This window comes from Rhineura floridana, chromosome 4 (assembly GCF_030035675.1).
Source record: "Rhineura floridana isolate rRhiFlo1 chromosome 4, rRhiFlo1.hap2, whole genome shotgun sequence".
NCBI lineage: Eukaryota > Metazoa > Chordata > Lepidosauria > Squamata > Rhineuridae > Rhineura > Rhineura floridana.
The window spans coordinates 60,551,028-60,567,929 of record NC_084483.1 but is presented as its reverse complement, the minus strand read 5'-3'; the positions used below and the strand labels follow the sequence as shown (position 1 = coordinate 60,567,929).

General features: G+C 42.4%; 1 protein-coding gene across 5 annotated transcripts in view; it reads right to left on the bottom strand.

Moving 5' to 3' along the window:
* Positions 1-16,902, bottom strand: part of KCNQ5 (potassium voltage-gated channel subfamily Q member 5) — a 556,888-nt gene that overhangs the window by 82,280 nt on the left and 457,706 nt on the right. For all 5 annotated transcript variants that reach the window (XM_061623123.1, XM_061623124.1, XM_061623122.1 and 2 more), the window contains 2 exons: positions 10,946-11,121; positions 9,544-9,669 (listed from right to left, as the gene is read on the bottom strand). In XM_061623123.1, coding sequence (XP_061479107.1) covers positions 9,544-9,669; positions 10,946-11,121 — 302 coding nt within the window. The remainder of the gene's footprint in view (positions 1-9,543; positions 9,670-10,945; positions 11,122-16,902) is intronic.

Genomic DNA, 16,902 nt, shown 5'->3' with positions numbered 1-16,902 from the left:
ACAAAGAAGCAAAGTTTCTAGATATTCTAAATGACTATTCCCTAGACCAGTTGGTCATGGAACCGACCAGAGGGACGGCAACCCTGGACTTAATCCTCAGTGGGGACCGGGACCTGGTGCGAGATGTAAGTGTTGTTGAACCAGTTGGGAGCAGTGACCACAGTGCTATTAAATTAAGCAAACATGTAAATGGCCAATTGCCAAGAAAATCCAACACGGACACATTTGACTTCAAAAGAGGAAACTTCACAAAAATGAGGGGATTGGTAATAAGAAAGCTGAAAAACAAAGTCCAGAGGGTCACATCACTCGAAAATGCTTGGAAGTTGTTTAAAAACACTATATTAGAAGCTCAACAGGAGTGCATACCGCAGATCAGAAAAGGTACCGCCAGGGCCAAGAAGATGCCAGCATGGTTAACGAGCAAAGTCAAGGAAGCTCTTAGAGGCAAAAAGTGTTCCTTCAGAAAATGGAAGTCTTGTCCGAATGAAGAAAAGAAAAAGGAACACAAACTCTGGCAAAAGAAATGCAAGAAGACAATAAGGGATGCTAAAAAAAGAATTTGAGGAGCACATTGCTAAGAACATAAAAACCAACAACAAAAAATTCTATAAATACATTCAAAGCAGGAGACCATCTAGGGAGGCGATTGGACCCTTGGATGATAAGGGAGTCAAAGGTGTACTAAAGAACGATAAGGAGATTGCAGAGAAGCTAAATGAATTCTTTGCATCTGTCTTCACAGTGGAAGATATAGGGCAGATCCCTGAACCTGAACTAACATTTGCAGGAAGGGATTCTGAGGAACTGAGACAAATAGTGGTAACGAGAGAGGAAGTTCTAAGCTTAATGGACAATATAAAAACTGACAAATCACCGGGCCCGGATGGCATCCACCCAAGAGTTTTCAAAGAACTCAAAGGTGAAATTGCTGATCTGCTAACTAAAATATGTAACTTGTCCCTCGGGTCCTCCTCCGTGCCTGAGGACTGGAAAGTGGCAAATGTAACGCCAATCTTCAAAAAGGGATCCAGAGGGGATCCCGGAAATTACAGGCCAGTTAGCTTAACTTCTGTCCCTGGAAAACTGGTAGAAAGTATTATTAAAGCTAGATTAACTAAGCACATAGAAGAACAAGCCTTGCTGAAGGAGAGCCAGCATGGCTTCTGCAAGGGAAAGTCCTGTCTCAGTAACCTATTAGAATTCTTTGAGAGTGTCAACAAGCATATAGATAGAGGTGATCCAGTGGACATAGTGTACTTAGACTTTCAAAAAGCGTTTGACAAGGTACCTCACCAAAGACTTCTGAGGAAGCTTAGCAGTCATGGAATAAGAGGAGAGGTCGTCTTGTGGATAAGGAATTGGTTGAGAAGCAGAAAGCAGAGAGTAGGAATAAACAGACAGTTCTCCCAATGGAGGGCTGTAGAAAGTGGAGTCCCTGAAGGATCGGTATTGGGACCTGTACTTTTCAACTTGTTCATTAATGACCTAGAATTAGGAGTGAGCGGTGAAGTGACCAAGTTTGCTGACGACACTAAATTGTTCAGGGTTGTTAAAACAAAAAGGGATTGCGAAGAGCTCCAAAAAGACCTCTCCAAACTGAGTGAATGGGTGGAAAAATGGCAAATGCAATTCAATATAAACAAGTGTAAAATTATGCATATTGGAGCAAAAAATCTTAATTTCACATATACGCTCATGGGCTCTGAACTGGCGGTGACTGACCAGGAGAGAGACCTCGGGGTTGTAGTGGACAGCACGATGAAAATGTCAACCCAGTGTGCAGCAGCTGTGAAAAAGGCAAATTCCATGCTAGCGATATTTAGGAAAGGTATTGAAAATAAAACAGCCGATATCATAATGCCGTTGTATAAATCTATGGTGCGGCCTGTGATGCGTCCTTCCCTGGCTCTCCCTGTCAGGTTCCTACCTGCTCGTGGTTACTGCCTGTCTCTAGGCACCACCAGGGACTCCACCAGTCCGGACCGCCCTCTCTTATGGTTTACCTGTCCGCTCTAGCACAGATCTCAACAGATCCCCCTGCTAGGCAACCACCAGTAACGTCCCAATACTAGTATTCCCAGAGACTCTGAATACTGGTATTGTTATTCTCTTCACCGCTGCCACCATTCGTTACAGTTCCCCTTCAGCCTTGGTCATTACCTTACCCTCCCTTCTGGTCTGTGAAACCCCAGCCAAGGATCAGGCCTTTGGTAAACCAAATTAAGTATTTATTAAAGATAACAAAGCTAACAAGATTAACAAGATTTCTTCTTAAGGCACATAAGCATATGGTTTTACTCAATACTAATCCGAACTCCACCTCCCTCCTTCTTCACGCTCTCCTGGCAAACAACTCTCTCAAACCCCACCAAGCAATCCACTCTTTCTCTTCTCCCCCCCAGATTCCACTCTCACTCTTCCTTTTATACATTCAGCCATTTTAAACACTCAGCCAATCATCTCGCATTCTACTGCCCATTCACTCCCCCTCTTTCACTCCACTTACCATGTATCTTCTAAAACAACAACACTTACCATATATACATTAATATAGGAACATCACATGGCCGCATTTGGAATACTGTGTACAGTTCTGGTCGCCTCATCTCAAAAAGGATATTATAGAGTTGGAAAAGGTTCAGAAGAGGGCAACCAGAATGATCAAGGGGATGGAGCGACTCCCTTACGAGGAAAGGTTGCAGCATTTGGGGCTTTTTAGTTTAGAGAAAAGGTGAGTCAGAGGAGACATGATAGAAGTGTATAAAATTATGCATGGCATTGAGAAAGTGGATAGAGAAAAGTTCTTCTCCCTCTCTCATAATACTAGAACTCGTGGACATTCAAAAAAGCTGAATGTTGGAAGATTCAGGACAGACAAAAGGAAGTACTTCTTTACTCAGCGCATAGTTAAACTATGGAATTTGCTCCCACAAGATGCAGTCATGGCCACCAGCTTGGATGGCTTTAAAAGAAGATTAGACAAATTCATGGAGGACAGGGCTATCAATGGCTACTAGCCGTAATGGCTGTGCTCTGCCACCCTAGTCAGAGGCAGCATGCTTCTGAAAACCATTTGCCGGAAGCCTCAGGAGGGGAGAGTGTTCTTGCACTTATGTCCTGCTTGCAGGCTTCCCCCAGGCACCTGGTTGGCCACTGTGAGAATAGGATGCTGGACTAGATGGGCCACTGGCCTGATCCAGCAGGCTCTTCTTATGTTCTTATGTTCTTAAATAAAAGCTAGCAGGGATGGAACAGCCGGCTGGGCCAGGGAAGGGATTAATGCCTCTCTGCGAGAGGGGTTGGTTCCTGGCTGCCTGAAGGAGGCAGTAGTGAGACCACTCCTGAAGAGACCCTCCCTGGACCCAGAAAATCTTAATAACTATAGGCCAGTAGCCGATGTTCCATTCCTGGGCAAGGTCCTGGAACGAGTGGTTGCAGGCCAGCTCCAGACACTCTTGGATGAGACCGATTAGGATCCACTTCAGTCGGGTTTCAGGCCTGGTTTTGGCACAGAAACAGCCTTGGTCGCCCTGTGTGATGACCTTTGTCAGGAGAGAGACGAGGGAGTTTGACTCTGTTCATTCTCCTTGATCTCTCAGTGGCTTTCGATGCCATCGTCCATGGTATCCTTCTGGGGAGACTGGCTGAGTTGGGAGTGGGAGGTACTGCATTGCGGTGGTTCCTCTCCTAGTTGGCAGGTCGCCTCCAGAAGGTGGTGCTTGGGGAACATTACTCGGCACCCTGGAATCTCCAGTAGGGGTCAGTTCTGTCCCCCATGCTGTTCAACATCTACATAAAACTGTTGGGTGCGGTCATCCGGAGCTTTGGAGTGCGTTGCCATCAGTATGCTGATGACATGCAGCTCTATTTCTCCTTTTCATCTTCTTCAGGTGAGGCTGTCAATGTGCTGAACCGGTGCCTGGCTGCAACAATGGACTGGATGAGGGCTAATAAACTGAGACTCAATCCAGACAAGACTGAGATGCTGCTAGTGGGTGGTTCTTCTGACCAGATGGTGGATGTCCAACCTGTCCTGGATGGGGTTGCACTCCCCCTGAAGGAGCAGGTTCGTAGCTTGGGGGTTCTCCTAGAACCATCTCTGTCACTTGAGGCTCAGGTAGCCTTGGTGGCACGGAGTGCCTTCTACCAACTTCGGTTGGTGGCCCAACTACGTCCCTATCTGGACAGGGATAACCTGGCTTCAGTTGTCCATGCTCTGGTAACCTCCAAATTAGATTACTGCAATGCACTCTACGTGGGGCTGCCTTTGAAGACGGTTCGGAAACTGCAGCTTGTGCAAAATGCAGCAGCCAGATTGGTAACAGGGACCAGACGGTCCAAACATATAAAACCGATTCTGCATTGGCTGCCTGTATGTTTCTGAGCTCAATTCAAGGTGCTGGTTTTGACCTATAAAGCCTTACACGGCTTGGGACCACAATACTTGATGGAATGCCTCTCCCGATACGAACCCACCCGTACACTACGTTCAAGGTCGAAGGCCCTTCTCCGGGTGCCTACTCCAAGGGAAGCTCGGAGGGTGGCAACAAGGGAGAGGGCCTTCTCAGTGGTGGCCCCCAAATTATGGAATGATTTCTCTGACAAGGTGCGCCTGGTGCCAACACTGTTATCTTTTTGGCACCAGGTCAAGACTTTCCTCTTCTCCCAGGCATTTTAGCATGTGTTTTAAATTGTTTTAAATTTTTAAATTGTATTTTAAATTGTTTTTAAAATATGTGTTTTAAATTGTATATTTGTTTTAATGTTTCTGGTTGCTGTAAACCGCCCAGATAGCTTCGGCTATGGGGCGGTATACAAGTGAAATAAATAAAAAAATAAATAAGAGTGGGAAAGAATATTAGTTAAGGGTGAAAAAATGACATAACTTTTTCACTGTGGAACCCCTCAGGCAGGGAACGCCTCTCCCAAGCTGCAATTTGTTTGAAACTCAGTTGTGTAACTATCATGGGTACATACTGTGTAGAGCCTGTGCTATTACCACCGATTAGAAGACATATCATGCATCCTTTCCTCTATGCCTCTGATACGGAGAAATGGGCCTGGTTTCATTTACACTGCAGTGCACAGAGCTTGAACCCCCACACCTAGTCAACCAGGTTGTATCCTGTTCCACATGCAAAGTCCCACACTGATGCTGTTTTGTGTGGGTAAAAAAGGGCCAAGCCATAGCTTTGAGATGTTGTCTTGGCTAGAACACCTTCATTCTGTGTCCCTGAGGAAGGGTTGTCATTTTATTGCACTTTTTACTGTTGAAGCACTAATTACTGCTGAAAAGGTTTTATCTTTCAAAACCATTTGAGGTTTTGCTTCTTCTTTTGCTTCCTCATGCAAAATCCTTCACTGGATGTTGCTTTGCATAGGTAAAAAGGGGTCAATCCATAGCTTTGAGATGACAAAAGAGCCCCATAAGTGCCATGAATTTACCTCTGATAGGCTTAATAATGCTAAATTATATTCCCAGAAGGAATGTAGGGACAGTTAAGACCTGAAATGTTAACTGAGGACTAACAAATGCCTTTCTGTTCCTTGATGGCCTTGCCAGTATCACAAAGTTCTTCCCTCACAAATCAGCATCAGCCTGTTTTATCAGGAATGAACCTGAATAATCTGGCCTTCATCCAGGTTGCTATCACTGCCAGACACTGGAGAATAGGGAGATGTTTCCAAGCTATCTTTGATAAAAAGAAGAGGAACCTATAAAAAGGATAGAGCCAGCTGTAATGACACTGCAGGCTCACAGTCTCCTCAGCAGAGAGAGATACGATGGGTCCTGAAGATCTTTATATAATTGAGAGCCCTCAGAAAGAAAGAATAGCAGCACCTCTCTCTCAAAGAACAAAACCGAGCCTGTTCTTTCACACACTCAACAGGTTCTGAAGCCCTGACAAGAACATTACATCTTTAAGTGTATCAGAGACTCCTTGCCTCCTTTGAACAGTGTTGCTTTCTAACTGCAGGGTGGTTCTTAAGCAATGTACAAATGTCACATCTTCACAAGTCTACTTCCCAGCACTGGACTTGATTTTGCCTTGACACTGTAATAGTGTACTCAGAAGACATTTGCATTGCAAACTCCTAATTTAGATTCTAAGATCCTTAAGGCGTGAGCCAGGGCTTTGCTTATGTTTCCCTGTAAAGCACACTGATGCTGTAATATAAATAATAAGCAATAGTAACAGTAAAGAAATATTTACCTTCACTTTAAAACAGTTTAATTAACTGGGTTTTTTCTTTTTTCTTTTTATTTTCCTTTTACAATTATTACAACAAAATAGGTGACAAAACAATGCCAAACAATATCCATGTCATGTGTTCTTGGTCACATGCACACCATACATTTAAAGCACATTCAAAACACATTCATCCCCCCCACACACAAGAATCCTGGGAACTGTAGTCTGCCCCTCACTGGGCTACAATTCCCAGCACCCTTAACAAACTGCAGTCTACAGGATTTTTGGGGGTGGGGGGTGGGGTTGTATGTGCTTTAAAGGTATAATGTGTACGCAGCCATTGATAAACACATAAAGGTTATTACAATAGTGTCATCACAATTTAAGTAACAGTGTTTTATTTTTCAACAAATGTGTTGATAGTGAATATAAACCTGGGGCCAGTGACAAATTTGGAGGCTTTTTTGAAACAACACCACCACTATATCCTTAGTATCTATGGAGAAGGGTGGAGCAGGACAGGAAGCTGGGCCCAGTGCCTTAGTTGTGGGAGAGATCACATCCCATAAAGCAGCAACACTGGCTAACTGGTTTTAGAAATGAGTGAATTTATAAAGGGTAACACAGCAAAGCTGGATAGATGGCCACACTGCTTCAATTAGGATCCCACTGAAGCTCTTGCAGTGAAAGCAGACATTTGTGCTGGATCTGTTGCAGCAACTGCAGCAGGGATATGATCTGGCTGCCCATGTTTCAGCACCTTCATTTCTTTTAACATGTTCCTTTACCAAATGCCGAAAGAGTGAATGAATGCCCCCCTCATATATAGCCTGTATAACTTCCAGTTTCACATGTAGAGGCATTTAGAATGGAATTGTTCCCATTATATGAACTGAATCAAAGTAACTGATATTAAGGCTACTGAGAACTCTGCATGGAGAAGAGACCAACATGCTAATAGTCATTGATGCCTCTTAATTTTGTGTCAATGCATATCAATTCATGTTTTTGGCACCTATGGCAAAAAATATAAAGGGCTATGATCTACAATAGGCAAAGTATATTATTAGAATATTATTTAACTAAAGATAGAATTATTCTGGGAGACAACGCGCAGCTCAGTGGTTCAGCACCTGCCTTGCAGGCAAAAAGTCCCCAGTTCAATCCCTGGTATCTTCAGTTAAAAAAGGATCAGGTGGCAGGTAATGGGAAAGACCCCTGCCTGAGATTCTGGAGGGCTGGTGCTAGTCACAATCCTTAGCTAGATGGACAGACAGCTTGGCCTGGCATTAGGCAGCTTCTTAAGTTTCTTTTCTAAAAGATTATAAATTGTTCCTTTTGTTACGATTATCAGTAATAGATACATCTTTGGAAAGGACTAGAACTGGTATATCCAAATTAAGATATCAAAAGGCTCTTAACTCCCTAGATATGTTATTTAATGAAGCAAAATTTATTTCACTGTATTACAATTAACTGTTAATTAAGCAAACAATTCAAAAATTAATCAAATTTGGTAATATTATTAGTGCATTTTATTGCAATGCAGCTGCTCTAATTAGTGAAGTCTGAAATCTTAATTAATCATACAAAAGGGACATTATCATTTCTATCCATAGAACATTCTCTCATGTGGGACTACTATGTTTCAAAGCTTCAAATTACTTACACAATCCAGCTGCTACCATTATGACTTAAGGCCTTGTTTATGACTAGGACCCAGTTTGCATATTGTGGTATGTTAAACCATGGCTTAGCACAAACGTGCAGGTTCCAGGAGAGGAGATCGCAGCTGCTGTGCTCCTCCCTGGTTGTTCTGCTGCTGCATTATACTAAGCTAAGACATAGTTTGGCTTATTGTGTTATCTGGTTTAACCAGACCAACCATGGACAACATAAGACAGTCGAGGATTGTCTCATGGTTTACAGCTCATCTGAAAGAGTAACCCATGAGCCCAGGTTTGGATGACACACTAAGCCAAACTATGGCTTTGCTCAGTTCAGTACAGCAGCAGAATGACTGGGCAGAAGCACAGTGGTTACAATCTCCTCTCCAGGACCCTGCATGCTAGTGCATATGAGCTCGGCCATGGTTTGGCTTAGCGTGACATGCAAAACAAGCCTATATGAGTGACAATGGGTCACATTATTACATGTGATACTCTGCAAGTATTTTGAGTTGACTACAATAGTTTGGTCAATGCCACTGTCCTGGCAAAAGGTGGGTTGATGCTCCCTTGCACTAGGATGCACAGCCTAATATGCTGGGCTAATATACCCTGGGCTCCTACTGGGAGAAAGGGCGGGATATAAATCTAATAAATAAAATAAACAAATAATATGTCTGTCACTGAAAACAATGTAATGCAAAGGACCCATATTCGCACTTGAATGAGAAATAGTTCTCTGCACTGCATTACTTTCAATGGGATGTGCAGCTGAGATGAGATACAGAGAATCATCAACCTGGTTACTTTAGCAATAGGGACATAATTCCTCTTATCCTTGAACACCTGCCCCTTTGAAAACGTTTCACAATCTTTCATTGAGAGATGCAAAAGAAGACTGAAAAAGGGAAGCCATTTACAAGGGGTGAAAATACACATGAAACAGATTCTGCATTTTTGACTCAATGCTAATATGGGCCTCTTGTATGGGTGGTTCTCTGTTACAAGCACTAAGGGAGAAGGACCATCTGTCTTTGCTGAATAGGAAGAAACATCAATTCCACCACAAGAATGCCCTATAAATAAAGCCATGGTCAAGAGTCCAATGGGGGGTCAGTTCTCTGGGCTAAAAGCAGCTGAAGATCCATAGGGCCAGATGAAACTAGAATAATCTATAGGCAGAAAGGAGGTCAAATTCTGAAGGTGGTGTGTGTGTGTGGGAACAAGAGCTTAATGGGACAAGGTTCGTTGCTAAAACTAAAGTTCAGTCTCTGAGTTGGGGTTTTTTAAGCTCTGGTGGAGCCAAATTAGTCCTTGTGGTCAGCTGACGTAGTGATCCATCATAGTTGTGCTTCTATTGCGGTCTAGGTGGTGATGTTGACAAACACAATTCAGTCTACAAGGCTTATCGTAGGTAAATGGTAAGGGTGGTGGAAGAAGTAATGGGGCATAGCCCAGTCGCTGCAACTCCACAGGTGAGACACACCTCCGGGTGTTTCACATCCTCTTGTTTGGAGATTGTGTCTGTTTCCATAATGCATGGGTCGAGACCTCTAACCTCAACCTGTACTGATTCACTGTATTGATTCCAATAGAGAACTTCTGCTTGTGACACTGCAGTCATCCTGAATATGAATATCAAATGCTGTATATTGTAATTAAATTGATTCTGTACTTACTGTGCCCCACCACAGAGCATCTGCATATGTAGAAAACTGAGTATTTGTATCTTTTTCAACCAGATAGACGAGGAAAGATGAAAAAATTAGTACTAAAAATCCTATGTACCAGGCTGTGATTAATTCCTGTAAGATAAAAAAGAGTATTAAAAAGCAAATAAGTGTTTTGACAACTTATCTGCACCAATATATTTGTTGGAATATTTTTACCTCCATATTCCCTAAGTAGAAAAAGTTCCTTATGTACACAAATTCTCCTTAAACACCGAATGTAAAAAGTCAGGTTGCTGCTTCAGGGCCTATATTTTCAGATTCAAATTGCTACTTTAGATATGCTTAAGTGGTCGGATGTGCCTAGTGGGATTTATGACTTTTTTCTTTGAAAAGCAGACCTTCATGCCAGCTCCCTGGTCTCAAAGGAGTTTGCTGTGCAACACAGGGCTGCTGTTCAGGAAACACAGTGTCAAAGTGCCTTTGGGCAAGCAGTATGAATTGCATGGTTCTTTTGATTGTGGCTATGTAACAGTGATTAACACAGCAAAGATAAAGCAAAATGTTTCAGCTTCCACCTTCTTCAGCCGCTCTGATGTCTAAGGGAACTGTAACCAAGATACTATACTATACTACTATAGAATCAAATGGTACTATAGCCAGGATAACAGTTATAGAACACTGAGGATGAAACATTCAGAGGTGTGGCATCTGCTGTAGATGAGTGATGTGAGGTATTATCCTCCAGGTTGAGGCCATGTGGCATTAGGATGTCAAATCTTATACATTCAGAGGTTTCCTCCCATTTCCAATGGTCCTGGATCAGATGGTATCTCTAATTACAGCAGTAGACAAATGAACACTATCATGATATTTTTAGTTATTTTTACATAAATCGCCTTGAGACTAACATGAAGGGTGATTCATACATTAATAAAATAATAACTGACAAAGCTTATGCCATAAAAAGTTTTTTAGGTGCCACAAGCCTATTTATAGTTTTTTCTGCAACAGTTCTGGTTGTTATGTGCCTTCAAGTCGATTTCGACTTATGGCGACCCTATGAATCATCGACCTCCAATAGCATCTGTTATAAGCCACCCTGTTCAGATCTTGTAAGTTCATATCCCTTTGGAAACTGATAAATCAGAGAGGCTGAACTGATTGTCTGAACTGAAGTGCTTTCCAACTGGTTGTTCCAAGATTTTCATTGATTGGGAACATTTGTTTAAGTAAACTGTAAATTTATATGATGTTATATTATATCATACTATATACAAACACTAACTGTTTATGCACAACACAGATCATTGCCAGAGATGGAATTCTATCTTTACTTTCTTAGCATGAAGTACATGCATAAATCACATATATGAAATTCAGAGAAGTGAACGATATGAACAGGATTTACCTTGCTGTGTGCATAAACCACTGAACCTAACAATTTCCAAGTTCCTCCTCTTCGGTCCATGCGCACCATACGAAGGATCTGTAGGAAACGAAGACTTCTCAGTGCTGATGTTGCAAAAATGTTACCCTGAGTTTTTGCAGAAACAACTGCTATTGAAGCGATGAGAACAATGATATCTGAAAGAAATACATTACAAAATACATTAATGTACTCATATGGACCAGTAATAGATTGGTAGCATGTCGTTATATATTGGGTGAATTTGTATGAAGTATGTTCTTCAATAGTCTTTACACTGCAAAGAAAGTGAGTTGAAGTAATAACATCCCCATAAATGTGAAAAATTAACAAATAATATAAAATTTTGCATTAAACAGTGCTGAGCTCTGTCAAAAGAAATGCCCCTTTACTCAGTTCTTGCAATTTACAAGAATAGGCAAGATTCTCACCTTTTCCAAAGGTTGTTCTTGGTCACCCTTTAGTTATTTCAAGATAGGTGCTCTACAGCCCTCATTTAATTAGAGTGTGCCAATTTCCTGGGACCAAACTGGAAACAATTATTTTAACTAAAAAGGTTATAATATAAGGTTCTTTTATATATATTTTCAACACTGCTCACAGATATAGTATTGGGAAAATTAAGGGTATTTTCCAAATTCTACTTTATTTGGCTGTTTTAACATACAAACATGTGAATATTAAATTTAGGGTATTTATAACCTGCCCTTCACCCAAAGGTCCTAGGGCGGGAGATTCATTTACATTAAAACCATAATTAACACTGTTTGAAACTAGAGCAAATAATAGATTGCACAAATCAACAACAACATCATCATCATAATTATTAGTAAAATTCACATGGTAACAGGAACAACATAAAACACACCCTCAACCCACAGTGAACTTCCCCACTGCCCAAAGGCCTGAACAGCTACATCTTTACATATCAGTAAAATGAAAATAATGTTGAAGCATGACACATCTCAGAGTAGAAGTCATTCTGTAAGTGTGGTGCCAGAGCAGAGAAGACCCTCCCATGCACACATACCCCACTTGCTCAGCAAGGGGACAAGTAGAACCTTCTCTACGGATCTTAATGCACAGTCATGATGATACGAGAGAAGGCTTTCTTTTAGATATTTAGGCCCCAAGTCATTTAGAGCTTTTTACATCATAAATGTAAATGTACTGCCTTCAAGTCGATTCCAACTAATGGCGACCCTATAAATAGGGTTTTCATGAGGCTGAGAGGCAGTGACTGGCCTAAGGTCACCCAGTGAACTTCATGGCTATGTGGGGATTCAAACCCTGGTCTTCCGGGACATAGTCCAACACCTTAACCACTACACCACACTAAGCATCCTGAATTGGGATTGCAAGATACTTGGCAACCAGTGCAGTTTTTTCAAATAGGTGTTATATGTGATTGACAGTCTTCACAAGCATCGCTGCTGCATTTTGCAATATTTTAAAATTCAATTATAATAATTTGAACAATAGTTATTTAATTGGAAGAGTGCATACTTTTCTGCTTTTAATAGATGGAAGACCCATTTGCCCCCTTTGGCTTCTCCTTCACTAGGAGTAACTAGCAGTGATAATAACTGAAAATGCATAATAGAGACAGGATAGTCATCATGCAGATGTAAGAAATTTAAAACAGCAGTTTATGTATTAGCTTAGCACTCTGCTGACATACTAGCTTTTCATTTACAAAATTTTTATGTAGGAAAGAGTTCAAAGGTACAATTTGCCCACCTGAAATCTGAAAGTCCAGAAAAGACTGTATAGCATGCTTTTTAAAACATATTTGAATCAGTTCTTATTTTCCATAAGATTAGGATCTACTTCAATCTTAATCAAAACATATTTACATGGGAGTGGCAGCATAATCTTATGCATACCTTCTCGGAAATAAGTCAAAATGTGAAGCCACATTGGCTTCTTCTGCTGTTTCCCCCCTTTTTTTCCTTGTTGGAATTGCTTGCCATTGCGCTTTTAGAATTTCCTTTTTTTAGAAACTCCTACCCATCTTGGACTCCTTTTCTCATTAGGGCGGCTTGCCATGGAACAGTACTTACAGTTGTTCTGAGTTTATTAAAATCAGCTTTCCTGAAGTCCAGGGTGCTCGTATAGCTACTCTCAGCTTTTGCTTCTGTTAAAATCAAGAATTCAAGTATGGTGTGGTCACTTTCCCCCAGAGTTCCCGTAACTGCCACTTCATCCACCAAATCATCTCTATTGGTTAGAATCAAGTCCAGAATAGCTGATCCTCTGGTTGCTTCCTCCACTTTCTGTAGGAGAAAGTTATCTCCAACATAAGTCAGAAATTTCTTGGAGGGGCCGTGTTTGGCAGAATTTGTCTCCCAACAGATATTGGGATAATTGAAATCCCCCATTACCACTACACCATTCCTCCTCGAAACATTGCCAATTTGCTTTTCAAAAGTTACATTCTTGACTTCTCCTTGATTGGGTGGTCGGTAGTAGACTCCAAGCACCACATTCCTTTTATTACTTGCCCCATTAATTTTAATCCAAATACTCTCGGTGGAGCTACCAAACTCATCTTCTTGTATTTCTGTGCAGGGATATATATTTAACATATAGCGTGACTCCACCTCGCTTTTTATTTTTTCTGTTCTTTTTGAACAAGTTACAGTAGGGCCTCATACGGCAGGTTACGTTCCAGACCCCCGCCTAAAAAGTGATACTCGCCAAAAAGTGAAACTCATTCAATAGAATGGTGCCCGACGCCCGAAAAACGCCATAAAAGAGGAACAAGTGCCGTATGAGTGGAGCCTTACTCCAATTGAAAGCCGCTGTATTAGCAGAACACCGAAAAGCGGGCCACCGAAAAGTGGGGCCCTACTGTATATCCTTCAATTGCTGTATTCCAGTCATGGGAGTCATCCCACCAAATTTCAGTCATACCTGTCAAGTCATAATTGCCCTCCTGTATTAAGAGTTCAAGTTCATCCTGCTTGTTTCCCATGCTCTGTGCATTAGTATACAGATACTGAAGACCATGTGATTTATGGCTTGGCTTCCTTACTACATTTTTCTGAGGACTGTTACTGGGTCCTATTAGAACTGATCTCTCTGTTCCTGTTACTGTGCACAAGCCTTCATCAGTCGTTACCACCAAGTATACGTCTCCCTCCCCCTTAGGATTCAGTTTAAAGCCCTCCTGATGAACTTCTCCATGCTGTGGCCAAACACATTCTTCCCAGTCCTTGTGAGATGTAACCCATCATTTGCAGCAGTCCATCTTCCAGGAAGCATAGCCTGTGGTCCCAGAATCCAAATCTCTCATATCAGCATCACCTTTGTAGCCATTCATTCACATGAAATATTTTTCTTTCCCTTTCTACTCTTCTAAGTACTGGAAAGATGGATGAAAAAACTATCTGGGCCCCAAAGTCATTGAGTTTCCTTCCCAGAGCTTCAAAGACTGATGTGATTTCTTCATAGCTCTGTTTGGCAGTATAATTAATTCCCACATGGATGAGGAGAAAGGGATACCTGTCGGTGGGCTTGATGAGTGATGGCAACCCTTCCGTCACATCTCTAATCCGTCCTTCTGGTAGACAGCATACCTGGCAAGTCCACGGATCTTCTCTGCATACTTGGGTTTCGATCCCACACAGTAGGGAGTCTCCCAGTAGTAGTACTCTTCTTATTGTGGGGCGTGGTTTCATTGCCCCTGCTTGATTGAGCTTCAGCCTCTTGCTCGTTGTCGCACGGGGTCTCCTGTAATTCTTCCATCACTGGCTGTCCTCCAGTCTCATCCTCGAGTGGTTGAAAGCAGTTCCATAGTTCCACTGGTAAAGGGTGTCTTCTAGCTCTTCTGCTCCTGTCACCCTTTCCCACGGAGTTTCCTTCACTTCGTTGCTCCTCTCCAAAGCAGCCTCCTCCTCTGCTACCACATGCTGTTGCTCTTCCACCTCCACTTCTCTTTGCTGCTATTGTTCCAGTGTTCTGTCTAAGAACTCTTCATCTTCTCTTATAGTCCTCAGTGTGGCCACCCGCCATTCCAGGCCTCTCACTTTTTCTTCCAACAGTGCCACGAGCTTGCACTTGTTGTTGCATGTGTACGCCATGTTGTTCTCAGGCAAGAAAACGAACATGGCACACACCTTGTAGGTCACAATCACTGGAGTATCCTTCCCATTCATACTCTCTTCTACCTTTTGTTTCTGACTACTTGTTTTAAGAACATAAGAACATAAGAAGAGCCTGCTGGATCAGGCCAGTGGCCCATCTAGTCCAGCATCCTGTTCTCACAGTGGCCAACCAGGTGCCTGGGGGAAGCCCGCAAGCAGGACCCGAGTGCAAGAACACTCTCCCCTCCTGAGGCTTCCGGCAACTGGTTTTCAGAAGCATGCTGCCTCTGACTAGGGTGGCACAGCACAGCCATCACGGCTAGTAGCCATTGATAGCCCTGTCCTCCATGAATTTGTCTAATCTTCTTTTAAAGCCGTCCAAGCTGGTGGCCATGACTGCATCTTGTGGGAGCAAATTCCATAGTTTAACTATGCGCTGAGTAAAGAAGTACTTCCTTTTGTCTGTCCTGAATATTCCAACATTCAGCTTCTTTGAATGTCCACGAGTTCTAGTATTATGAGAGAGGGAGAAGAACTTTTCTCTATCCACTTTCTCAATGCCATGCATAATTTTATACACTTCTATCATGTCGCCTCTGACCCGCCTTTTCTCTAAACTAAAAAGCCCCAAATGCTGCAACCTTTCCTCGTAAGGGAGTCGCTCCATCCCCTTGATCATTCTGGTTGCCCTCTTCTGAACCTTTTCCAACTCTATAATATCCTTTTTGAGATGAGGCGACCAGAACTGTACACAGTATTCCAAATGTGGCCGCACCATAGATTTATACAACGGCATTATGATATCAGCTGTTTTATTTTCAATACCTTTCCTAATTATCCCTAGCATGGAATTTGCCTTTTTCACAGCTGCCGCACACTGGGTTGACATTTTCATCGTGCTGTCCACTACAACCCCGAGGTCTCTCTCCTGGTCGGTCACCGCCAGTTCAGACCCCATGAGCGTATATGTGAAATTAAGATTTTTTGCTCCAATATGCATAATTTTACACTTGTTTATATTGAATTGCATTTGCCATTTTTCCGCCCATTCACTCAGTTTGGAGAGATCTTTTTGGAGCTCTTCACAATCCCTTTTTGTTTTAACAACCCTGAACAATTTAGTGTTGTCAGCAAACTTGGCCACTTCACTGCTCACTCCTAATTCTAGGTCATTAATGAACAAGTTGAAAAGTACAGGTCCCAATACCGATCCTTGAGGGACTCCACTTTCTACAGCCCTCCATTGGGAGAACTGTCCATTTATTCCTACTCTCTGCTTTCTGCTTCTTAACCAATTCCTTATCCACAAGAGGACCTCTCCTCTTATTCCATGACTGCTAAGCTTCCTCAGAAGTCTTTGGTGAGGTACCTTGTCAAACGCTTTTTGAAAGTCTAAGTTTTGGAGTGGCCTGTGCTTTTGTCCTTCAGGGTAAACTTGAGAGCCCTATTGGTATGCGGTGCACTGTACAAGGAGAATTAATAATAATAATAATAATTATTATTATTTTAGGAACCTCCCCCTTGACCTTCCCTGTTGAACTCCTTTGTCAAACTCATGTTTGCTCTCCCTGTTCACTCGCTCTGTTCACTTGCTCTCTGAAAGCTGGCTTGCTTATATCTCCTCACCTGTGGACCAACTGTGACAGCTCCCTCTGCTCTGCTCAGTTAGGAGTCAGGAAACAGAATGAAAGTCCCAGCACACACAGCTGCTGCTTGTTGCCCTCAGCAGTTCTCAGGCCACACCCTTAAGCCAGCTATCAGGCCACACCCCTTCCAATCAAGCTGCTATGTAGCCCTTCAGAGCACACGGCTTAGAGCACACGGCTTCATAGCCCTCTTGGCCTTTTTCCT